This window comes from Mizuhopecten yessoensis, unplaced genomic scaffold, assembly GCF_002113885.1.
Source record: "Mizuhopecten yessoensis strain PY_sf001 unplaced genomic scaffold, ASM211388v2 scaffold10409, whole genome shotgun sequence".
Classification (NCBI taxonomy): Eukaryota; Metazoa; Mollusca; class Bivalvia; order Pectinida; family Pectinidae; genus Mizuhopecten; species Mizuhopecten yessoensis.
Genome location: NW_018408532.1, coordinates 232,615 through 258,292, shown reverse-complemented (window position 1 = coordinate 258,292; position 25,678 = coordinate 232,615). Strand labels below are relative to the sequence as shown.

Genomic DNA, 25,678 nt, shown 5'->3' with positions numbered 1-25,678 from the left:
TGTATAAAAATGCCTTTTCAGTATGTACAATCAGAATCAACCGAACGTGTTTTGTCCTTGAGGAAAGTTATTGGATCACATTATGCAGTTTAATATTCACAGACTTCCTCCCCCCTCCCCCCCCCTAAAAAGAGCTCTAGCAGCCCATAGAACTCATTTTGCCAACAAATGTCCTAGTAATAGTAACAGTGACCTTGACTATCACAAATGAAAAGAATTTACAAACTAGCACTATCTGTATTAAAGGAGGCATTGTATAAAATTTGAGTGTTATTGCCCAACGGAAATTTGTTATTGCGAGGAAACCAATTTTCTATTTAAAGTACAAATGACCATGACCTTCAGCCTTAACAACAAACCAATGCAAAAGCATCACACCAGCAAATAGAAATTGAAGTTAGTGTTATTTGTTCACATGGTTTCCAGACATAAAGCAGAAAAAAAATCTTTATAGTAACAGCAATTCTGACCTGACCAAAACCAAGCATATCAGTGTATGAGTGTTATTGGCCAATGTGAACTTATAGTGAAAAACTAGTGCTTTAATAGGACAGGGATCCTTAGATGGAACATTCTTTACCCATATCTCAGATTCTTGCCTGATTTAGAGTGTTGTTATTTTGCCATTGGAAGATGATTTTATTTTGAAAGTTGAATACCATTGTCTGTAAATTGTTTACTGAAAATTACATTTTAAAATTTTCATAAATGTTAGCCAAAACCACATCACATCCTACTTTGTTCTTGTTAAGATAGCAGTGGTTTACGTGATTGGCCTGGCACTTGTTGCCCCGAGTGGACGTGATTTTTTTTATTTGGTCTTGGCTCAACCATATGGATTTTCTCGAGGTCCTCGGTTTCCTTCCACATAAGACATTAGATGGTTCCACCCAGGCCAACAAGTGTTTGAATATAATTTTGAAAAGCTTGCTTCATAATATTTTTTTAGATACAGTTTATATAAATGTGTAATAACCATTAGACATAGATAAAACAACAGAGTGTGTAAGGAAACAACAGATTTAATTTGAAATAACAACAAGAGGCCCAATGGGCCTGAATCGCTCACACTTGTATCTATTAATAGATTTAAAAATATGACCCCTGTGACCTTGAAAGTCGAAAAAAGACATTAAGTAAAGTTGAACAGACTTTATAGCCTTTCATCCCAGCTTGCTTCTGGCCAAATATCATTACCCTGGACTTTATTGTTCAGAAGTTCTTGAAAGATTTCAATAGATTTGACCCCCATGACCTTGAATACAACTCAAGGTCATTCATTTGGAAAAAGTTAGTAACCCTTCATCCCATCAGGCGACTGGCCAAATATCATCCCAAATATCATCCCTGGCCTCTTGGTTATTCACAAAAAGTTGTTGAAAGGTTTTAACATATTTGACCCCCGTGACCTTTAAAAGGGATGAAGGTCATTCATTTGAACACACTTAATAGCCCTTTATCCCAGCATGTTACTGGCCAAATAACATCATCCTAGGCCCTTTGGTTACCGAGAAGAAGTAAGAAGTTGACGAACAACGAACGCTGCACCATGGCACAAGCTTACTTGCCCTTTGGGCAGGTGAGCTAAAACAAGACAGAGTATATTTTACTCATGCACAAAAACAAAATTCACTGAACTGTAAACCTTTTTAAATTTGAACAAAAACAAGATGGTTATGCTAAAACATCAAACAGAACACCAACTAACAAATTTGAAATATCTTAAAAGTGGGTATTGGAAACAAAAGAGTTCACAAATGTTTGATTTGTTAAAAAAAGGAATTTCCTGTTAGAACTATACATGCTTTTTCACTGAACACTTTCGAATATATTTTGAAAATATTAACTAATTCATCCCTGCAATTTCATAATGAACTATTGCAACCTTTGAATTGGAAGAGTTCAAATCTGTCTTCAGGGGGTAAAAGAGTTAAGTGAGCATGCATGCTTGCCGATATAAATCCTTTTTAAAAATACAACCTTTACTTTGAAGGTTTTTACTTGTTCCACAACAGTTTTTTCCAGGTAATGTACCGTACTGCAAAAATTCTTGCATATTGCCAGCTCCATTATATTCTCGGCACACCTCAAAATATCACGTTTAGGAAACAAAGTCTGCAAATTACCAATTCAGGTAGATTGCCTGTGGGGTATTTCTAAGCAATGAATACCAGGTTCATTTCTAACATCAGGTACATATTGCTCCTACAGTATTCCTATATGGACGACTCCTAGTACTCCAGATAGACAATATAATACAGTGGCAATGATATAATCCAACTTTCATGCGTCTGTTCGGTGATTAAATCTCCGATAATTTCGGTAACCTTATTTTGTATTTTTGTTTGCTTTTGAAACAGTAAACACCTTTGGATTTGAAAGATATCGCACTGCCCGATCTTTTGTAAATTTCTGGATTTTTTTCGTCATATTGCCCACTTCATCAGATTATAGACTGCACAGGGTAACCAACAGGCAGTATGCAAGAAATAACAGTAACACATACGTATCAAGTTTTGTAAAAATGGTTCTGTTGGTTCAATATTTTGCAGATTCATTTTCAGCAATTATGTAATATAATATGATTTTAGGAAATGACTATTATTTTCACCAAATCTATTTCTCACAGAAATTCATTGTGAAAAACAGAAATCCTTGAATTCATGTTTAACATTTTGTATACAATGCTAAAAATTACAAACATTTTCATGCAATATATTATTTTTGGAAACACTAACCAAACAAGAGACCCAGAGGGCCTGTATTGCTCACCTGGATACCAAAGCTATCATGGCAAAATATTCTCCGAATGAGATCAAGGGAATATGCCAGACCCCAAGGCCAATCCTTGTAGCATATCTGTACATGTATTAGATTCTTCATGCCCAGCAATTTTATGTATGGTTATGGGGTGGGGATCTCAATTGTTTCCAAGCTTTGACTCAGAAACTAGGTCCCTAGGGTTGTGGCCAGACCCCAGGATCAATTCTAATATCGTGACTGCATTTGTCTCTTTTTGCCCAGCATTTGTATATATAGTTTTGGGGTGGGGATCTCAACCATTTCAAAGTTATGACCCAGGGGTTAAGTCTGCAAGGGTGGGGCAGACCCTGGGGTCAATTCTAATATCATGACTGCATTCGTCTTTTTATGCCCAACAATTGTATATATAGTTTTGGGGTGGGGATCTAAACCATTTCGAAGTTATGACCCAGGGGTTAAGTCTCCAAGGGTGGGGCAGTCCCCAAGGCCATCCTGGAAGCATATGTGCAATCATCTCTTTATACTCAGCAATTGTATATACCGTTATAGGGTGGGGCTCTCAACTGTTTCCAAGCTGTGACTAACAAACTAGGTCCCTAGGGGTTNAATATAGCCAAATTGCCCCCTTTTTGGCCCCGCCCTCAACCCCACCATTTGTATGAATCCCCTCCACCTAGGGATGCTTCCAGTCAAATATGGTTGATATCCACCTCTTAGTTCCAGAGAAGAAGTCGCTTATAGGAATATTGCAAAATTGACCCCTTTTTGCCCCGCCACTCAGCCCCCTGGGGGGTCAGCTCCATCATTTGTACAATTTTGAATCTCTGACACCTAGGGATGCTTCCAATTAAAATATGGTTGACATCGACTTCTTATTTCCAGAGAAGAAGTCGCTGAAAGCAATATAGCCAAATTGACTCCTTTTGGCCCCGCCCCTCAGGGGTCAGCCCAACCATTTGTACAATTTTGAATCCCCACCACCTAGGGATGCTTCCAATCAAATATGGTTGATATCCATGGCATAGTTCTACAGAAGAAGTCGTTTGTAGCAATATAGCCAAATTGCCCCCTTTTTGCCCCGCCCGTCAGCCCCCTGGGGGGGTCAGCCCCATCATTTGTACAATTTTGAATTCCCACCACCTAGGGATGCTTCCAGTCAAATATGGTTGATATCCACTTCTTAGTTCCAGAGGAGAAGTCGCTTAAAGCAATATAGCCAAATTGCCCCCTTTTTGCCCCGCCCCTCAGCCCCCTTGGGGGTCAGCCCCACCATTTGTACAATTTTGAATCCCCACCACCTAGGGATGCTTCCAGTCAAATTTAGTTGAATTCCAATCAGTGGTTAAGAAGAAGAAGTCGTTTAAAGAAATTGTTGACGGATGGACGGACGGATGGACGACAGACGCCACGGTATGGCATAAGCTCACCTTGGTCCTTCGTACCAGGTGAGCTAAAAAACAAGAATGGTGTCAAAAATAGAAACTCTACAATAACACTCTTTCACTTTTTTTCCCACCAATACAAAAAGATGCCTATGGACATTTTTAAGTGCCCCAATATATATCTATTCACACTACAGATGTGTACAATCGGACACATCAGTTGAATGGAGATGTGTGGTATTGGTTGTATTGTATTACAAACCAACCATTGCTCTTCAAATGCATTTTATACTTTCTGTAAACAATAAAACATTGCCTATCCTTTGTAATCCTCGATACTCCAGGGGTTACGCTTACTTTCGCTCTCTGCACCCCTAGAATGTCATGGCAAAATTGGAAGCATGCAGCTAGCTATTTGATTGGTCTTGGGTAAAAAGAACCTGACCAATCTCCAGGCTTCGAAGATTACAGAGGAGCGACACCCGACTTCAAAGCCAGTCAATTTTGCCGTTACGTAACAACATATTCTTTTGATGTTCATCAACGGATCAAACAAGTCTTCTCGTCTCATCCACAAGGTGGCGAACACCGAGCCTTTGATTTTGCTTCGACATATTGCAGGGGTGCAGAGAGCAAAAGTGAGCGTAACACCTGGAGTAACGATTATGGTCCTTATCCTGTATCAATGTTCATTTGCTGAACCGAACTTCAATGGTGAACAACATGACGTTGAATATGAAATAATGATGCCACATATGATATAATGTGAAATGCCCTTAAAATGTTTGGAACCCATTCCTTTTTTCATGGTATCAATTTGATCAATGGATATCAGCCAAGGAATTCCAGCCAAAAACCGAGTTCTGGCTCCGCGCATCAAAAATTACATAACCTTTTTTCACATGACTTGAAAACAGGTTTATTACCAGGTCAAGTACACTTTGCTGATTGAGCTATATAGCTGTCAAGACCTATCAAAGCTGATTATACAATCATTTTTAAAGATGTTTTTTTAGCTATTTTTACATAAATTTCTTTCTTAAAGAAAATGAGGCGCATTTGATAGAAATCAAAAATCTTACTTTTGTGGCAGATTTGAATTGTACATAGGATTACGGTCACCTTCTAGCTTCGAGCTAGAGGGAATTTCCCTTTAGCTCAGTGGTAGAGCGTCCGACTAGGAACCTGGAGATCAAGGGTTCAATCCCCGGTGGAAACACACTATTTTCTTTCCTATTACACTTTTATGAAAAATAAAAATACACCTCAAATCGTATGCTTTCGTTAACATAAAACCTGTAGTTTTATGCAATTTTGCTTTGTTTTCACTATGATCAAAATCTTAGAAAATATAGCTCAATACAGCTTTAAAGTATCGGTAGATACAACTATATAGCTCAAGTGGCAGAGTGTGCTGGACCTGATAACTACAGTAAGATTCATTGGTAAACAGTACAATTTTATCCTGAAGATAATTATTGCAGGATTTTCTGAATGCCTTACATGTTCTTTGGATTGCACTCCTATCTTATGAGGAATTTTCATATTCATTCTTCAAGGTTACGATTCCTAATGCTTGAAATTATTTCTAACATTTGGAGATGACTTTATCTATGAGATTTACATTAGACAAAATGACATGGTGAACTATGGGCTATGATTCTGTATGATGGCCATGGGACCTGTTTTCAATAAAAAAAAACACACAAAAACTCTGCTATTCCAACAAAAACATGTCTAACCTACAATATTTGCCAATTGTAGGTAACAGAGAATTCCAGGTATGTCTCCAACACAGTGACACACTAATGCACAAAGTTTGAGACCTATAGTCCAAACTGGTAAAGGATTTGACAAGCTAGAGAAATTTGCATGTTTGGAGTACATGTACTTTCCAATAATGTTTTAAAATAGAAAGCTTTTAACATAAATACATGCATGTGCTGTTACCAAAACTGTTAAAGATTGCAATGTGGTCTGCAGAATCTTCTAGTCTCATTCAAATGCATATTCACATGTGATATAAACAGGCCGCCCGGGGTCATATCCTTAACTCGAATCAGCATAATCAAATGAAATAGTCCAAAAACTGAAATCTCGATCACGAACAAGCATTCCTACTCTGGTTTCAAGAAGAAAATCCTACTGGGGCCCCGATTAAACTTGTAAGTTTAGTCCATTAATTTTTCCGGAGATACACAAGTGAAAAAAAAGTCAAACAGCAGCCATTGGTTCTAAGTCATATATATGTGCAAGGTCCTTTTCAGTTCTTTGAGCAGTTCTGCCTCCTGCTTTTCTTTCCAGGTCCCATGCCATGCATTTTCCACTGATGGTAGAGGAGGAGATTGAGCTGGTTGTAGCTACAGCTGCACGTCGAACACTTGTACGGCCTCTCCTGTGTGTGAATCCACATGTGTATCTTGAGGTTACCTTTCTGACTAAACGACTTGTTGCACTCCTTACATTTGAAAGGCCTCTCCCCTGTGTGAACACGAAGGTGGGCCTGCAGAGAGCCGTTTGTGTTGAAGACTCGCTTACAAATGGGACACACCTTTTCATTACCAGTAGGATCTGTCGGAGACACAAAGTCCACTTTCATTCCCGATCCTTCTCTTCGAAATATCTGTTTCAAAGAGCCTTCAGATTCAACTTTTCTCTTCCTTTGAGCAGTTTGAAGATATTTTCCTCTTTGTCTCTCTCTTCCACTAAGCGGTACTTTCTTCCTCAGGTCGCAGTTTTCAGAACTTTGAGAATTAATTTTCCTTGGTCTTCCTCTACCACATCTAGACTTCTCTTTCAGGTGACGTGCTGAAACTGGATTGGAAACATTTGTTGACCTTTGTCTTTCGGGGTCATGGGTCGAGCTGTGTGATGTGAGGTCACTTAATCTGCTGAATCCCTTGCCGCATATATGACATTTTTGTAAACGCTGCAAGAGTTTAACATTCTGTCTGCCCGGCAGCACCATGTAGTCATCATATTTACTTGCGGAAGTACCGAGGCTAGACACAATACTTTCTGAACTTCTGCTCAATAAAGTGACCCTCCCATCACTTACACTACTGATGCCAGTGAAAGATGTTGAATTGCTAACCCTACCAGCCAAAGACATGTTCGCCCAAATTTGTGAGTTGCTTTCATGGCCACAAAAGTTTTCTTTGTCATCTGGTTTCTCCCCATTAAATGTCTTTGCAGTACCTTGACTTTGACTTCCATTACCATCGCTCACTGTTTTACATTCAGGAAAATGATTTAAAGAGGAAGGGGTGTTAAAGGCGACGATATTTCCGTTTTTGTCGAATCCATCAACATTCTTTCGAGATTGACGCACCTTTCTGGATGAGCCATGTGGAGAGAAAGGGCTGGTGGTTAGACTGATTGGATCAGACAGTGGTAAAAGGTTCCCATTCCTGAGGCTTTGATCAGAAGGGTAACTGGAGAGAATCATAGCTCCTTGGTCTCCATTTGTGGTTGTTACTTCCTTACTATAAATGTTCCATTTGTGAACATTCGATTCACTCAGTATGGCACAGGTTTGAGTGGCATTCACACCTGTGTCGAAGGCTACACATCTTGGCAGTGGTGGGTTAGGCGCAAGTTTCTTCACATCTTCACATTTCAGTTCTGTAGAATTATCGGAGACTTCACATTTTGACTGCAGTAGTTCTGGTCCATGCGTTTCAAGAGTGTTACAATTTTGCAATATTTTCTTTACATGATTTAGTGGAGCTTCACATTTCATCAGTGGTATGTTTGGAGCTTGACTTGCAGCATCTTCAGATTTAAGTTTAGACACATCATGAAAACCATCCTCAGAGGTTTCACATTTCTGCATTGGCATGCTGGGTACTTGGCTGAGAGGGGCTTCACATTTCTGCACAGGATTTTGAAGTGTTTCACATTTCTCGTCAGGATTCCGAGGTGTTTCACTTTTCTGCTTTGGAAGATATGGCACAGGTTTAGACAAATTAGGAATGAAATCTAGCTGACATTCAAGTTTTGGCATGGTGTGTACAGCAGTACGCAAGTTTTCACATTTCTGCTGACGGGGTAAAGTAGTCACAATATCTTCACATTTTAACAGTGGCATGCATGGTATACGAGTATCATGAGGCTTTGTGAACCTCTGATTCCACAGATCTTTATAGTTTTGAACTAGTTGATGGTGAACCAGGTTCATGTGAGTGATCAGGTCTCCCCTGCGACAAAATCCAGCCCCACAAATCTTACAGATACTCATTAGTCTATTTACCTGGCCAGATTTCAGGTGTGTCAAAGTGGTCCGCCCTGTTTTTAACAACATTCCATCATCATCAGACACACCATCCGACGTCGTGTCAGACTTGGATGTTGTGTCCGACTGCGACTCCCACGATGAATTATCATCAGACATGTTTATTTGGTTTTGAAGTGTCGGATCCTCATAAACTCCATTTTTCATTGATGAAACCACAGAACCACTTTTCAGGGTTACTTCCCTTGCATCACAAGTGTATGTATTGTTGCGTTGGTCATATTTTTGCAGTTCAGTATCATCATCCAAAACTGCATTCATGCAAGAAAGGACTGCCTCATTATAGCTGATGCTGGGTCTCCGGCGTAGGCTGTACTGCCTTGGTGCCTCTCTGCTACCCTTGATCCTCGACTTGTAAGGCTTATCCCGGGCACTCTTCCCAACCATTGTCTGTTTCCCCGCCATTGTCTGTTACATTGAAATCTCCTGAAACATGAAAACATTTGAGTGTGAAAATGATTTACAAGACACATATTGTATGCAAAGCAATGGTTCATACAGGATCATTATTTAACAATGTTTATTTCTGAATTATCGACCCAAATTACTGGCATGTATAATGAGGAATATATACCATTACAGATGTAAAACCATTTCTAATTTACATTTTTACATCCCTCAATCCATCAAAATTCTGCCTCAATACACTTAACACTTGAGCATGTATATCAGTAAATTGAATACATTTCAGGAAGACAAATACAGATCACTGTTGACGGTAGGGATGGTTAATTGATTCTAGGACTGGGCTGTTAATTATAATGATATTAAAACCACATAGCACTTTTTTTTTAAGAAATTTCAGTTTTACCTTTTAATAACAAGCAAAATATTATGCTAGAAACTTTCAAATAAATCCTTGTGAAAAAATGTATCGGCTTACAAAACCAGAGATCCTAGAAGGATCTTGGTGCCTACCATCAAAGGATCTTTTCCAGATCTACAAAACATGATCTTTTACCTTCTTTGCTCTTCATTTTCCTTAACAGGAATTTTGTACATTAACTTCAATCTGGTAATGTTATATGTTATTTGCACTATGGCAAATGTTATTTTATAAGAATTGCAGAATGACAAGAACTTGTAATTCTTACATATTGGAAGTGCTGTCAATGAAGTGATAACACAATTGAACTACCAAATTCAAGATGGCTGTCTGGTGGCCATCTTTTTTTTCCTATATGTCCCAAAAATCAATATGGATTAGTAAGGACCATTTGGAAACATCATGTACAATCCATCTTGTTCTTTCTGAGAAACAGTGCTAACATTATTATACTATGGCTACCTCTCGAACATCTTAGTTTTCTGATCAGGCCGAAAATTCAATATGCATAACAAGGGACCATGGGGAAGCTTCCAGTGGAATTTAAAAAGATCCCTTCAGTTCTTTCGGAGAAATAATGCTATCAAACTTTACCTATCAGAATTCAAGATGGCTGTCTGGTGGCCATTCGTTTTCCCCATCAGTCCCGAAAATCAATATGGATCAGTCAGGACCATTGGAAACTATCATCTGAGAAAGATCCCTCCAGTACTTTTGGGAAAAAAACTTTGAAAACTCTGAAATGGCGTGTGTTTTGAGAGAAAACGGAGATCATGCCAGTAGGAGAATACATTTAATGTGCATATAGAAAAATAAAAAAACAAAAAAATCCATCTTTTTAACGATACTAAGCATGTTTTCGTATCTCAACTAGAAATGTGAATTTTAATGCAAGAAAGTTAGGTGGGGTCGATATTTCAACATCGAGAGCTTTCCTCCCTTCTCATATATATAAGCATTGGGTTGTGGCATTTTTACCAAAAGTCGATCTAAACCCCTCAAACATGTAAATTTACTCTGAACACCTTAGTTTAGGTCCAAATAAAGCCGTTACAAATTCTCAGGTCCTGGAATACGTCGTAGCAATAGTGGAGACACACGGCTAGCCATTTCATCTGTCTCGGGTAAAAAAACACCTGACCAATCACTAGGCCGATACCTGTCCTGTGAAGATCACAGAGGAGCGACACCCAACTTCAAAGCTGGTCAAATTTACCGTGCGCTTCCAACAAATTCTTTCAATGTAGTTTTACTACGATAAAACAGTTGTAACAGTTAAGAGAATAGTGTGGTTCCACAGGGGATCGAGCCCTTGATCTCCAGGTTCCTAGTCGGACGCTCTACCACCGAGCTAAAGGGAAATTCCCTCTAGCTCGAAGGCGACATTAATCCTATGAACAATTAAAACCTGCCACACTACTCTCCCCTTTTTAAATCTGTTTGCCCTTGCACACCACAACCCAGGTTCTAACTCTCTGTCACAACAGGGAGGGCTACGGACACCATTTGTAACAGGAAAGAGAATAGTGTGCTTCCACTGGGGATCGAACCCTTGATCTCCAGGTTCATAGTTGGACACTCTACCACTGAGCTCAAAGCTAGAAGGCGACCTTTATAATCCTATGTACAATTTAAAAAACCTGCAACACAGTAAAAGGATCAAACTAGTCTCCTATATCATCTACAAGGTGGTACACACAAAGCCTTCAATTTTGCTATGACAAATCCACAGTTGCAGAGATCAGAAGTAAGCGTCCCCCTGGAGTATCGAGGATGGGACCCCTTTGTCCGCTCACAGGGCCACGGTTCAATTTATCAATTATATAACCTAGGCCTCCTTGTTAACCATACATAATAACAAGGGAAGGCATGTTGGAAAATGTGCTTCCCCGCCAATGTTTTTTTATGTATTGTAAACAAGGAGGCCTCGGATATAAAGATATAAATTGATAATTTGAACCGTGCCACTGTGCTACACTCACTCCTCNATATCAAGCCATGCTAAAATTAAGTGTGTTATTTTTTTTTCAATTTTTAATCATGTGGTGTAAATTGCCAGTGATAAAAAACCTGTTTTTTTTTGTACGTTTTGACATCTAATGAGTCACGCCCCCTTCCACCTTCTTCTCCATATACCGCCCCTAACCAGGCACGGGTAACTTACATAAGAACGGAAGGAATGTAGTCTTCTTGCAGCACCAACTGTTCACATATAAACTTAAGAGTTAGAGTCGTAAACTCCTCCGATTCACCACGGTCCCGGTTTTCACTTGCCTTTACGCTGTACTTTCTCACCGGATATGTGTTCGCACGTGAAAAGCGTCTCCACGTGTTACATCATAATCTTGATCAATAATATGCTTGTAGTAAATAAAGTTTTGACGGCGGTAAAATATGAAATATTACAATTTCTTCACATATGAGAGGTTCTAAATATTAATCCGTTTTAACGGCGGGATGCCTGAAATGAGACCGTATCACCATTTCATCTTGACATGTGAACCAGTTGCTTTCTGTATTCCCAGAACGAAAAGGAATCGGGTAAAAGTGATGTTAAAAGTGAACAGGGTAGCCCTATATTGTAGGTTTTGCGAAGGCTAACGTTACAAACTGGTTATGCTGGTCAGATAGTTCGACGTGTTTTCGGCAAAGAAAAACGTAGGGAATCCCAATTTTCTGTTTAGCGTAATGTTTGCAAAATCAATGGATCATCGTAGGACTCACCGATCACTGCCACCGAGTTCCCCAAACTCCCATAACCCCAACACAAGTATATATATATTATAAAAAGAAAAATTCTCAACAAGGAGTTTTTAGTACTTTCATCTCTTCTAGGAGATTCTTCAGACTGTTTATTTGAAGTATATGTTGTGACGTCACAACATATATAGTCTAGTCACCAGTTTCAGTGCGTTATGTATTTCCGCGCAGCCATTTTATCAACCTATATCTCGTAACTACGTGACCTGCTGGACACAACACAAGGATATTTTAGACTTTTGGCCAATCGTCTGTAAACTGACACAAAAATTACCGGAAGTTCGTCCGGAAAACATAAGAAATAATCACCAATTAAAAAAACACGCATAAATATGCAGTTTTGCTTGATGCACTTTTTATCTTGCTCAAAATGAACCCATACCTGAAAAAAACGGTGATATTTTCATTCATGAACCGGTCTTTTTGTAGTCTGACAAACGTACGAAAATGTCGTATGCAAATGAGGCCATATCTCCTCGCCGATTTTTGTCCACTTCCGAAGAGCCAAGGAGACATTCTTATATCGATAAACAGTGTTTTCAATGAAACGTAAACCTTGTAATGCAATGAACTTCCAATTTTCACCAATTTTAAACAGAACAAAAAAGAGAAATAACTTACCATCAACCAAAACCGATATAAAACTGCAGAAAATAAATAATAACAGATTCTATATTATAACTAAATAAATATAATAAATAAATAAAAAATACATGAATTCGTTTAATTTGACATCTTGAAAAATCTATTAAAAATGCGAAATTTAAAAAAAGTTGTTTTGATAATTAATTTGACGATCAAAGATATTTTTTTTATTCCAAACGAAGCTTTTGTATTGCAGGTCACTGTAGAGAATTTCTTTTTAGTGTATTCGAGTTATCTTTCTTTGAACACTAAATCAAAATAGACACACGGAAACATATGACGGCTACTTTCGACGGGAGAAATTTGTTAAAAGTTGTTTGTTCTGAATTTTTTTAAATACAGTTTTATGTTGCTAGTTTTTTGTTTCCTTTAGTAGATTGTATACATATTTAAGATAGTGATCCGTAGTTTCAACAGTTTTCTGCCGATATGAGTACGAAATCGCGGATGCTTCATAAGTGCGCGGAAACCGGTAACCCGAGGATACTTCAAAAGTACTTAAGATCTTGCTGATCTTTTGAAAGTGGCGGTAATTATTGCCAGTTCACTTAAATATTATTGATTAAGAACACATTACATCAAGACTCAATTTGGCATATAATTTTTTACATTAATATTTGTTTTATGTTCATGTAATGTTGTTTTTTTAATTATTTTTAATAATGATTGTTTTGATAAGTTATTAGTTTGCATGTTGATGAAAGAGATCGTTAGTCAGTTTGTGAAAAGTAAAATATTTCTGCCGTTCATATTACATAATAATGATAAAGTTGATTTGAAATGTTTTGTTTTTTTGCTTTTGCCGGTTGACTGGTAGTCCTTCATCCGGAGATCAACACCAGGTGCGCGAAAGGGAAACATGCAAAGGACAGTTTGACTGAAAGCACAGGAAAGTGGTAATCTATAGGGTGGATGTTCTTCGAGATTCTGTCTTGAAGATATCGCCTGGTTGGCCTTACTGGTTATGGAACTGATGTGATTGCTCTATGTTAAGTCTTTGGTGATTGTAAATCCCAACATACTTGATGTTTAGCTGCCGACCGTACAAGAAATACGTATGGCGGATGGAGTTAGTTTTCAGTGGCGTAGCAAATCTTTTTTCGGAGTGTATGCTAACAGAGGGTCGAGCGTCCGAGGCGCGTAGCGCAAGAGGAGGGGAAGGGTATTGGGAGTCGGGACCATAGCTGAAATAAGGTCTACTTAGCCATAGAAGCAATCTCCCGTATTTTGGGGACTCCTTTTACACTTATTATTAACAAGTAAATTTTGTACTTCACTAAGTAGTTTTTTATTCTCCTAACCCTTCGATATTTGTCCATGTGTATAGACATAACATAACAACACTGTTTTTTCAGACTAAAATTTTCAAGAAGATTTCTTCCTCTCCTTTTTTATGATTGATACGGACGGTCCATATTAACCACAAAAAAGAAATTAATAAGAATATGATTAAAAAATAAGTTTTTTTAAAATTTCAGTGTATGCTCCAGCATATAAGCCTATATGTATGTGGGCCACGCCACTGAACACAATCAATCAATATCTTTTACAAACCACGCCCCCGAAATGTATCCCCGTGACAATCAAAGTGGCGTGACCTCTCACAGCTAATCAATTACCCCCAATCCGATTACACGGATATCGCGCATGCGTTAGCATGCATTTGCAGACGTTTCTTTGTCGGATAGAAGACAAAGAAGGCAGCCATGTTGAAAAGTATCGGCTACTCGAAATTTAAAAGAAGCAAAAAGTGGTTTTCAGGAAGAGAAGAGAAAAAGGCGATACCACTGGCGAAGGAAAGTAATACTGAGTGTAAATGCATGATGTTTTTTCCAGTTTCCCCCCGAAAATGTGCTCGGTTTTGTTGATAAAGAGTATGCGTAAACTTATCAAAAACGCAGGTTTTAACATTCTGAGCCTTCTTTTTAGGGACAATAAAAGGATGACAGGTCACAACTAGTTTTTGACAATTACGACCAGGTTCAGCGGATTCACTGGTGACCACTTCAATTGAATCAAAACTTATGTTCCGTTATTGAAAATGTTTGAGATACACACGTTGATGATAAAGGCACTGCTATGGAAGTACTGTCTATTTAGACATGCTGAATACTGTAAACTCACGCAACTGCTCCGTTTCTGAAGACTTGTATCCCGCCAATATCCAGAGAGTCTGATGACCATGGGTCCTTCTTACAATGACGACCATACGCTACAATAGGGATGTATATCTTGTAATCAGACGGAGCAGTTTCGTTTGTTTACACCAAAACGCAGCACTTCCCTTGTCGTAAACTCTGCCGAAAAAGAGATATAAAAATACCATTCACAGTTATTAGCGAACTTATAAGATATTTCCCGTTTTCGTTCTGTCGCAATGGTCCTGGCATGAAATATATATTGAATGTGTTCGTGATTTACTTTTTAAAGGGATCATGAGCAGAGGACTGGTCACAATTAATTTTGAAGTTGTCACCGGTTCTGTCCACTTAATTTTAACGGACTCCTCGATTACCTCTGTAATTGACTTTAAATATGTATTCTTCAAAATTCACAATGTCTGATAATAATAAAATTGATATTTCAAGAGCGATTATTATACTTATTGTAATGTTATAGAAATATATTTAGACATGCTGTATAATGTAAACTCACGCAACTGCTCCGTTTCTCAAGACTTGTATCCCGCCAATATCCAGAGAGTATGATGACCAAAGGTCATTCTTACAATGACGGCCATACGCTACAATAGGGATGTATATCTTGTAATCAGACGGAGCAGTTTAATTTGTTTACACCAGAATCAATACGACACTTTCATTGTACAATATTAAAAAAAACCCACCACCAATCACACACATGATAAAAATAAAAAATACCACCCGCAATTATCGCTTAACCTGTAAAGGATATCTTCCCTTCTACCGTCCGTAGACGTCTTGGCATTATTGAATTGTATTTAGACTCGACTGCTCCGTTCCGCAAGACTTGTATCCCGCCAATATCCAAAGAGTCTGATGACCATGGGTCCTTCTTACAATGACGGCCATACGCTACAATAGGGATGCACGCTTGTGATCAGACGGAGCAGTTACGTTTTTTTAAAACTAAATACGGCACGTCCTTTTACGTTAAAAAAGATATCGTCAAAACATCCAAAATAATAAGCGGATCATCATCAAGTCTACATGAAAGATATCTTGAATTTGTTAGCGTTTGACTTTTTCAAATGTTCGAGGAAAGATGGAACTTGCGCCAAATCCTTTAGTAATTATTTTGCAATAAAATATATTCAAACTTAACGATGGGTGGAATTTTGGTGATCGAGGGATGATATCAACAAGGTTTACAATTAATTACATCAATATATATTATACTTGTATACAAATTCTCTTGTCGACCACAAGCGTATGGTCAGAGTTATGAATTTCGTCATGGAAAAAGTATAAATCGACTTTAGAAGACATATGCCGATGCTAGACAAAAATTGATGATAATGAGTATGTGTATTTTCATAATTTACGTATTCAGAATACGACATCGAATATTTTTGAGGAATGTTTTCCTCTCTATGTGCAGCAAACTTCGCCATTCATAACGAGTGCCAAGAAGAAAGCCAAACCAATAAAACGTTGTTCCAGCCTATTTTTTTTAAAACTTTCTTTACTATATGGTTTATCACATGTATAATAACTTTCCTGGAGATGGTCATGATTTCGCACTTTTCAGTCCGGATGAAACTCCTATTTGGGACAGCGGTGGCCAAGTGGTTAAGACATTCTGCTACCACTGGGTCGCGGGTTCGAGACCTACGTCGTTGGGCAATCACTAGGTACTGGCCGTATGTCGGTGCTTTTTTCTCCGGGTACTCCGGGTTTCCTCCACCACCAAAACCTGGCACGTCCTGAAATGACCATATCTGTTTATTTAGGACGTAAAACACAAACTGTCGAGGTCGGATTGAAGTGTCTTCATTCGTGTTTATGGTAAGATACACCAGTGTATCGTCCGCAAAGTGACTGATAGTACCATGCTTTACACACTCCGGTAGGTCGTTGGTCCGAGGACCGAGGTTGTTGATGTACACTAGGAACAATTGAGGTAGGTCCGAGGACCGAGCCCTGCATAGAACTGGGCTTTCTTCAGAGGCTTTTCCAGGGGTGGAATTGAAAAAAAATCGGTTACTGGTTCAAAGGGAAAGTTGAAGTAAAATTCTACTGGTCCTGTTTGATGTGCACTGGTCCAGATAGCAAGAGTTTCCTCTGGCTCTGACATCAGACTTAAACATTTTGACAAGACACCTATCGGTCAAAATGTCTAAGTCTGGTGCCAGATTGTTGCTATGAATATGCTATGTTGCTATGAATCTGTCTGTACGTCAGTTGTTGTTATGTATCTGATTGTACGTCAGTTGTTGGTATGTATCTGTCTGTACGTCAGTTGTTATGTATCTGTCTGTACGTCAGTTGTTATGTATCTGTCTGTACGTTAGTTGTTGTTATGTATCTGTCTGTACGTCAGTTATTGCTATGTATCTGTCTGTACGTCAGTTGTTATGTATCTGTCTGTACGTCAGTTATTATGTATCTGTTTGTACGTCAGTTGTTGTTATGTATCTGTTTGTACGTCAGTTGTTGTTATGTATATGTCTGTACGTCAATTGTTATGTATCTGTCTGTACGTCAGTTGTTGCTATGTATCTGTCTGTTCGTCAGTTGTTGTTATGTATCTGTTTGTACGTCAGTTGTTGCTATGTATCTGTCTGTACGTCAGTTGTTGCTATGTATCTGTCTGTACGTCAGTTGTTATGTATCTGTCTTTACGTCAGTTGTTATGTATCTGTCTGTACGTCAGTTGTTGATATGTATCTGTCTGTACGTAAGTTGTTGTTACGTATCTGTCTGTACGTCAGTTGTTATGTATATGTTTGTACGTCAGTTGTTGTTACGTATCTGTCTGTACGTCAGTTGTTGTTATGTATCTGTCTGTACGTCAGTTGTTGAATTGTATCTGTCTGTACGTCAGTGGTTGTTATGTATCTATCTGTACGTCTGTTGTTGTTATGTATCTGATTGTACGTCAGTTGTTGTCATGTATCTGTTTGTACGTCAGTTGTTGTTATGTATCTGTTTGTACGTCAGTTGTTGTTATGTATATGTCTGTACGTCAGTTGTTATGTATCTGTCTGTACGTCAGTTGATGTGTATTTGTTTGTAAGTCTGATATGTATCTGTCTGTACGTCTGTTGCTACGTATCTGTCTGTACGTCTGTTGATGTGTATTTGTTTATAAGTCTGTTACGTCTCTGTCTGTACGTCCGTTGATGTGTATTTGTTTGTATGTCTGTTACGTATATGTCTGTACGTCTGTTGATGTGCATTTGTTTGTTATTCTGTTACGTATCTGTCTGTACGCCAGTTGTTGTGCATTTGTTTGTTAGTCTGTTACGTGTCTGTCTGTACGTCTGTTGATGTGCATTTGTTTGTAAGTCTGTTACGTATCTGTCTGTACTTCAGTTGGGGTGTATTTGTTTTTTTAGTCTGTTAGGTATTTATCTGTATATCAGTTGATGTGTATTTGTTTGGTAGTCTGTTACGTATCTGTCTGTACTTCTGTTGATGTGTATTTGTTTGTAAGTCTGTTACGTATCTGTCTGTACGTCAGGTGATGTGTATTTTTTTTTTTAGTCTGTTACGTATCTGTCTGTACGTCAGTTGGTGTGTATTTGTTTTTTTAGTCTGTTAGGTATTTATCTGTATATCAGTTGATGTGTATTTGTTTGTAAGTCTGTTACGTATCTGTCTGTACGTCTGTTGTGTATTTGTTTGTAAGTCTGTTACGTATCTGTCTGTACGTCAGTTGATGTGTATTTGTTTTTTTAGTCTGTTACGTATCTGTCTGTACATCTGTTGATGTGTATTTGTTTGTTAGTCTGTTACGTATCTGTCTGGACGTCTGTTGATGTGTATTTGTTTGTTAGTTTGTTACGTATCTGTCTGTACGTCTGTTGATTGTCTGTACGTCAATTGTTATGTATCTGTCTGTACGTCAGTTGTTGATATGTATCTGTCTGTACGTAAGTTGTTGTTACGTATCTGTCTGTACGTCAGTTGTTATGTATCTGTCTTTACGTCAGTTGTTATGTATCTGTCTGTACGTCAGTTGTTATGTATCTGTCTGTACGTCAGTTGTTATGTATCTGTCTGTACGTTAGTTGTTGTTATGTATCTGTCTGTACGTCAGTTGTTATGTATCTGTCTTTACGTCAGTTGTTATGTATCTGTCTGTACGTCAGTTGTTGATATGTATCTGTCTGTACGTAAGTTGTTGTTACGTATCTGTCTGTACGTCAGTTGTTGTGTATTTGTTTGTTAGTCTGTTACGTATCTGTCTGTACGTCTGTTGATGTGTATTTGTTTGTTAGTCTGTTGTTACGTATCTGTCTGTACGTCTGTTGATGTTTATTTGTTTGTAAGTCTGTTACGTATCTGTTTGTTAGTCTGTTACGTATCTGTCTGTACGTCTGTTGATGTGTATTTGTTTGTAAGTCTGTTGCGTGTCTGTCTGTACGTCAGTTGATGTGTATTTGTTTGTTAGTCTGTTACGTATCTCTCTGTAAGTCTGTTGATGTGTATTTGTTTGTAAGTCTGTTAGGTATCTGTCTGTACTTCTGTTGATGTGTATTTGTTTGTAAGTCTGTTGCGTGTCTGTCTGTGCGTCAGTTGATGTGTATTTGTTTGTTAGTTTGTTACGTATCTGTCTGTACGTCTGTTGATGGGTATTTGTTTGTTAGTCTGTTACGTATCTGTATGTACGTCTGTTGATGTGTATTTGTTTGTTTGTCTGTTACGTATCTGTCTGTACGTCTGATGATGTGTATTTGTTTGTTAGTCTGTTACGTATCTGTCTGTACGTCAGTTGATATGTATTTGTTTGTAAGTCTGTTACGTATCTCTCTGTACTATCTGTTTGTTAGTCTGTTACGTATCTGTCTGTACGTCTGTTAATGTGTATTTGTTTGTAAGTCTGTTACGTATTTGTCTGTACGTCTGTTGATGTGTATTTGTTTATAAGTCTGTTACGTATTTGTCTGTACGTCTGTTGATGTGTATTTGTTTGTAAGTTTGTTGCGTGTCTGTCTGTACGTCAGTTGATGTGTATTTGTTTGTTAGTTTGTTACGTATCTGTCTGTACGTCTGTTGATTTGTATTTGTTTGTAAGTCTGTTAGGTATCTGTCTGTACGTTTGTTGATGTGTATTTGTTTGTTAGTCTGTTCCGAATCTCTCTGTAAGTCTGTTGATGTGTATTTGTTTGTAAGTCGGTTACGTATCTGTCTGTACGTCAGTTGATATGTATTTGTTTGTAAGTCTGTTACGTATCTGCCTGTACGTCTGTTGATGTGTATTTGTTTGTAAGTTTGTTACGTATCTGTCTGTACGTCTGTTGTTACGTATCTGTGTGTACGTCTGTTGATGTGTATTTGTTTGTAAGTCTGGTACGTATCTCTCTGTACGTCTGTTTATGTTACGTATCTGACTGTACGTCAGTTGCGGTGTATTTGTTTGTAAGTCTGTTACGTATATGTCTGTACGTCTGTTGATGTGTATTTGTTTGTTAGTTTGTTACGTATCTGTCTGTACGTCTGTTGTTACGTATCTGTCTGTACGTCTGTTGATGTGTATTTGTTTGTAAGTCGGTTACGTATCTGTCTGTACGTCAGTTGATATGTCTTTGTTTGTAAGTCTGTTACGTATCTGTCTTTACGTCTGTTGTTACGTATCTGTGTGTACGTCTGTTGATGTGTATTTGTTTGTTAGTTTGTTACGTATCTGTCTGTACGTCTGTTGTTACGTATCTGTCTGTACGTCTGTTGTTACGTATCTGTCTGTACGTCTGTTGTTACGTATCTGTCTGTACGTCTGTTGTTACGTATCTGTGTGTACGTCTGTTGATGTGTATTTGTTTGTAAGTCGGTTACGTATCTGTCTGTACGTCAGTTGATGTGTATTTGTTTGTTTGTTTGTTACGTATCTGTCTGTACGTCTGTTGATGTTTATTTGTTTGTAAGTCTGTTACGTATCTGTTTGTTAGTCTGTTACGTATTTGTCTGTACGTCTGTTGATGTGTATTTGTTTGTAAGTCTGTTACGTATCTCTCTGTACGTCTGTTTATGTTACGTATCTGACTGTACGTCAGTTGCTGTGTATTTGTTTGTAAGTCTGTTACGTATCTGCCTGTAAGTCTGTTGATGTTACGTATCTGATTGTACATCAGTAGTAGTATATGGTACACTTCTGTGAGGTCCTACTTTGACAGGGTATGGGATTAGCTTCTCCTAGGGTCCCTACTTTGGCCGTATGAGGTCCTACCTTGACAGGGTATGGGATTAGCTTCTCCTAGGGTACCTACTTTGGCCGTATGAGGTCCTACTTTGACGGGGTATGGGATTAGCTCCTCCTAGGGTACCTACTTTGACCGTATGAGGTCCTACTTTGACAGGGTATGGGATTAGCTCCTCCTAGGGTACCTACTTTGGCCGTGGATTTGGGTAGGGATTACGAAAGATGGCGGACATACCCTAGAATTGACCGGAAGATGTACTCAGAGAGGATGGCTTAACTGAACAGATGATACAGCTTATTTCTCTGAAACTAATTACCTGACACCAGACAAGTCCCTAGAAATCTTTGAATAAACATGTTGAAATATATATAGTTGAGAAAATCAGAATATAGACCAACACAAACATTCTTTCGTCAAATTTAAATTTTGTTTATTGATGGAAAATGAAAACAAAAATTGAACATATCTAGAGACAAAATCTGACAAAAATAAAAGCATTCATTGGAATTTCTATGTCGTAATGACAGGGCACATGTACGTAAAGTATTCCGTAATTGTGTATGTTTTACATGTATGATACATTATAATCAGAAATTTGAATTAAATGTATTTCTTAAAAAATGAAATTTACGTATCCAGAACAAATATTGAACAAATTGTGTATAGCGAAATGAATCATAATAAAAGCTTTAAGTATATCCGGAAACGGATTCTGACACCGGACCCACCCAAAACCGCGGGAAAACAGTTCCAGCCACCCCACCCCAAAACCGCGGAAAATATTTCCCGCCACCCCACCCCAAAACCGCAGGAAGTTGTATAAACCCACTCCCACCAGATCCGAAAATAGTATTATCGCCCCTCCGGCCCCTACCAAGACCGCGGGAAGTTGTATAAACCCACTAGATAAGCTTATAAATTGAAACATTTCACTAAACACGAGATCGAAAACCATCGCCAATTTTTACTTAAGACGAAAAAACAATAAACCTAGCACATCAAATACTATCAAAGACCATCAAATACAATAAAAATTATCAATCGTACCATTAGATCAAAACCCAAAATGTACGACAACATTCCAGGTGGCGATTTAAATGTTCGGGTAAGAGGATTATTAAATGCCCAGGTTATTTCTCTAGAACCCGTGAGGTCACCGGGTGCTCTCCCTGCCGTTTGAAAACCGCGCCAAATATAAAAGCGTGCTAAACTTTTCGCGAACTATTTGAAGACCCTAGTCAGAGATAAGAGGACTATCTAATGTCAAGTTTATTTCTACCTAGATATCAGAGGATTATCAAACGTCGCTAGTCATGGTCCAAACTTCAAGGTCGTTTGCGAATTCAGTCCCTCATGTATCACTCTCCCATACTTGCACACAAACCTATCTGTAAGAAACAATCATTTCAAAGTAATCACCTAAAAAACAACATCATTCTCCGATACTTACAAACCTATCCGTAAGAAACAACATCATTCTCCCATACTGACACACAAACCTATCTGTAAGAAACAACAACATCATTCTCCGATACTTACAAACCTATCCGTAAGAAACAATCATTTCAAAGTAACCACCTAAAAACAACAACATTCTCCCATACTTACAAACCTATCTGTTAGAAACAATCCTTTTAAAGAAACCACATACAAATACTCACAATCTCCCATACTTACACACAAACCTATCCGTAAGAAACAATCATACCAAATTAGACTAAATACGTTCTCCAAAAACATGGTATAAAATATAAAAATAAACACCAAGTATTTAATCTTAAAGTAAACAAAAATATTTTAAACAAACTAACAAAACTGTAGCAGAATACTAAAAATACCAAATCGGTCAAATCAAGTAACTCACACGCAGAAAACTTCCAGCCTATCCCATAGGGAACGGGCGGTCTGCGCACCCTCCTGGAGCGACGTCGTGGAGCACAATAATAATTGTACCTCTCAAAATGTTCACGTACATAAGGGAACACGTGTAGAGAGCACATGGCAATGTTTTCATTCATAAGTCCCCGAAGACATTATGATATATAGACATGATTCGCTCATAGTGCGCATGACGATGGTTACAGTCTCCTTAGACGTGCTCGAAATACTATTTAACTTTTTCTGTCGGATGATTGGATTGCCGAACATGCCCCGCCTTGTAGAAAGTTCGGACAGGCAATCTGTGGTAACTTCGGCCCACGTTGGAACAGAGACCTTCATTTTTTACCTAATTTTTACATCAAACACCAATACCAAAGTTATTGCAAGATTTTTATGTAATGAAGTACACTTCTTTTTTCACTGTTCCCTTAATGAATCTGCCAGAAAAGAATATTTCCAAAAATGCATTCCTAATCACAATGATGTTACCTTAGATATCAATTATTTGCCCTCAATATTATCCACAAACAACTCGCAGTTTTAAATGTTTAAATCAAATTTTCTACTTGAGGCTATGTTAATTTTGTTCATGTTAATGGTTATTAGAAAATACGCAACCACTTTGCGACTTTTCTACATGTACATGTCTATGTGTGTATTTCACTGTGTTCTACTATTTTGCCTTCAAACTCCTTTGCACAAATGTGCAAATAAATTTTTGAATTTGAATTTGAGTTTGTACCCATCATGTCAAGCGGGTCTAGTGTGTTACACGTATAACGCCAATAGGTAGCAATTAGGTTTACAGATGATTCGCAACTTAGATCTAGAAAGAAGTGAGCTCGTGAATTTCTTTCTACCCTCCCAATTCAGTGTCTTTCTCTCTTTTATTTTTCATTGTCATTTTTTCGTGTGAATGCCGTCCAGTCAACTGAACTACTATAAGATCCTCAAAGTTGTAAAATTTGCGCACGACAAAAAAAAATCAAAAAAATCAGGGGCCGGATTGTCCCGGTCTCCCCTGCAGTCGAATCAATAAAAAAACAGCAAGTTCGGTAAAAAGGAACTAGAAGTTTCTTAGTCCCAATTATATTGACGTTTTATCGACTTTTTTCGTATCGGTCTGTTAACGACATTAATCGACGACAGACCGATATGAAAAAAGTCGATAAAACGTCGGAATAATTCGGACTATAAGTTTCTGTACTGGAAAAGATAACTTAATAAGGTTTGATGATATATAACGGCTAAAAGAATGTGTATTTTGATCTATAATATGAGACAAGGCTCCATTTACAAGCTCTTCTTGTGCTTTTAAAAATAATAAATGTTTTTCGTAATATTGTTTCGAGAATTTCTGTCAGTTTCTTTCACGGTTGGCTTTGTTTTAGGTGACCTTTTGTTATTTTACCATATGGGCATGTGACTTCTCAATTCATTTTATCTGAATTATCAATCGTTAATACAAGTGAGGGGAGGAGAGGAAATATGATGAGCTCTTAGCTTGTTTTCTCCAATCCTCTTTATTCTATGTTTTGAAGTTTGTTTAATGTGCAAAAATTGGAAATGAAATAATGTTTAAACTAAGTGAAGAGTGAGGATAATAAATTAACGAAGCATGGTGCAGAATATTTTGATGTAACGGTTTTACAAGACTTTACGGTAGACTTTAATTTTTCCTATGTTGTAAATAATGGCCTGTAGATTTCCGAATAATATGACAATATTTCAGACCCGAATATTGTGGTAAGAAACGTGAGCAGAGTCAGGAACTGGAGACCTCCCCCGGTCCGCCCAGAAAGCTGATATTGGTACCACAAGAGTGGTCCCCCTTGTGGCGCTTTTCCGTTGTTTACCAGAAGTGACGTCAAGACAAGCACTGCTACTTCAGCCAAAGTAAATGCCTGTCAGTTTGTGGAAATACACGACCTGCAGTTCAACCTGTTGACATTTGTTTGTGCAAAATGGATAATGTGTTGATCTGGTTAAACGTGTGATATATATTGTGTGTTGATATGACGATTTTATAAATTCGAGCTGTCTGCTTGGGCAGGTACGACTGGCCGCGATGGACGGGCCATACACTCGAGTTTTGCTTATAAGCGCAAATGTTGGCTCCATTTTTGAAGATGTAAGTATAGTGCTTAGAAAGTCATTTTACTGATAAAACGTATTGTATTGTTATTTGCGCATTGATGCTAGTGTGGTTTTTACGTGGCGTTAGTTTTACCCCTCTACAGTTACTTTCTCTAAGTCGGGAATGCATGTCTGTTCGGCAATGTTTACAAATACAGCTGTGTGTCTCGCATACCCCGCTAGGCCAGTAGGCATAGTGTGGTAATGAAGAGCAGATCGTCTGTTTACTATCTATCGACTCCCCGTAAACAATTCATGCTGTAGACTTATCTTAATTGCAAAAGTATCTGCTAATGTGTAAAGTCGACAGACGCCCTGTTGTGTGGGTTGAGTGACCTGTGACATGCCTGCAGTGTTATAATAAAAGGTAATGCATCGTTGACCTGAATTTCATGTCTGTTGATGCATTAGCAACTCAAATATAACTCTATTTGCTGACCATTACGACATCATGGTCATATCCAAAAATGTAAAGGAATGCATGACAATTTATGCTGATGCCGTCGCTAAAGTGATGAAACCCTTCGAGAAATATTCATCTAGCTTGTATACGTACCTATGGAAGTAGTGTTTCAAAAATTAATTAGGAAAAGCTGTGCTTTGTTTGGATAAATATAACCTTAAAAATAAACAATGATATTTCAATA

The 25,678-nt window shown here is 38.1% G+C and overlaps 2 protein-coding genes across 4 annotated transcripts in view; one reads left to right on the top strand and one right to left on the bottom strand.

Moving 5' to 3' along the window:
• Positions 1–4,742: 4,742 nt before the first annotated feature.
• On the bottom strand, positions 4,743–11,546 carry LOC110460492. Its single transcript, XM_021513437.1, has 2 exons — positions 11,430–11,546; positions 4,743–8,865 (listed from the first exon to the last, which is right to left on the bottom strand). Exon 2 carries the CDS (start codon positions 8,842–8,844, stop codon positions 6,409–6,411), a length of 2,436 nt encoding a protein of 811 aa, XP_021369112.1. The 5' UTR covers positions 8,845–8,865; positions 11,430–11,546; the 3' UTR covers positions 4,743–6,408.
• Positions 11,547–24,757: 13,211 nt separating this feature from the next.
• LOC110460473 (type I inositol 1,4,5-trisphosphate 5-phosphatase-like) overlaps positions 24,758–25,678 on the top strand; it is a 78,591-nt gene continuing 77,670 nt past the window's right edge. For all 3 annotated transcript variants that reach the window (XM_021513407.1, XM_021513406.1, XM_021513405.1), the window contains exon 1: positions 24,758–25,026. In XM_021513407.1, the coding sequence (XP_021369082.1) occupies positions 24,964–25,026 (63 nt within the window). In that variant the 5' untranslated portion in view covers positions 24,758–24,963. The remainder of the gene's footprint in view (positions 25,027–25,678) is intronic.

Coding starts and splice junctions, on each gene's coding strand:
- LOC110460492 (XM_021513437.1), bottom strand. CDS start 8,844: ATGGCGGGGAAACAGACAATGGTTGGGAAGAGTGCCCGGGATAAGCCT.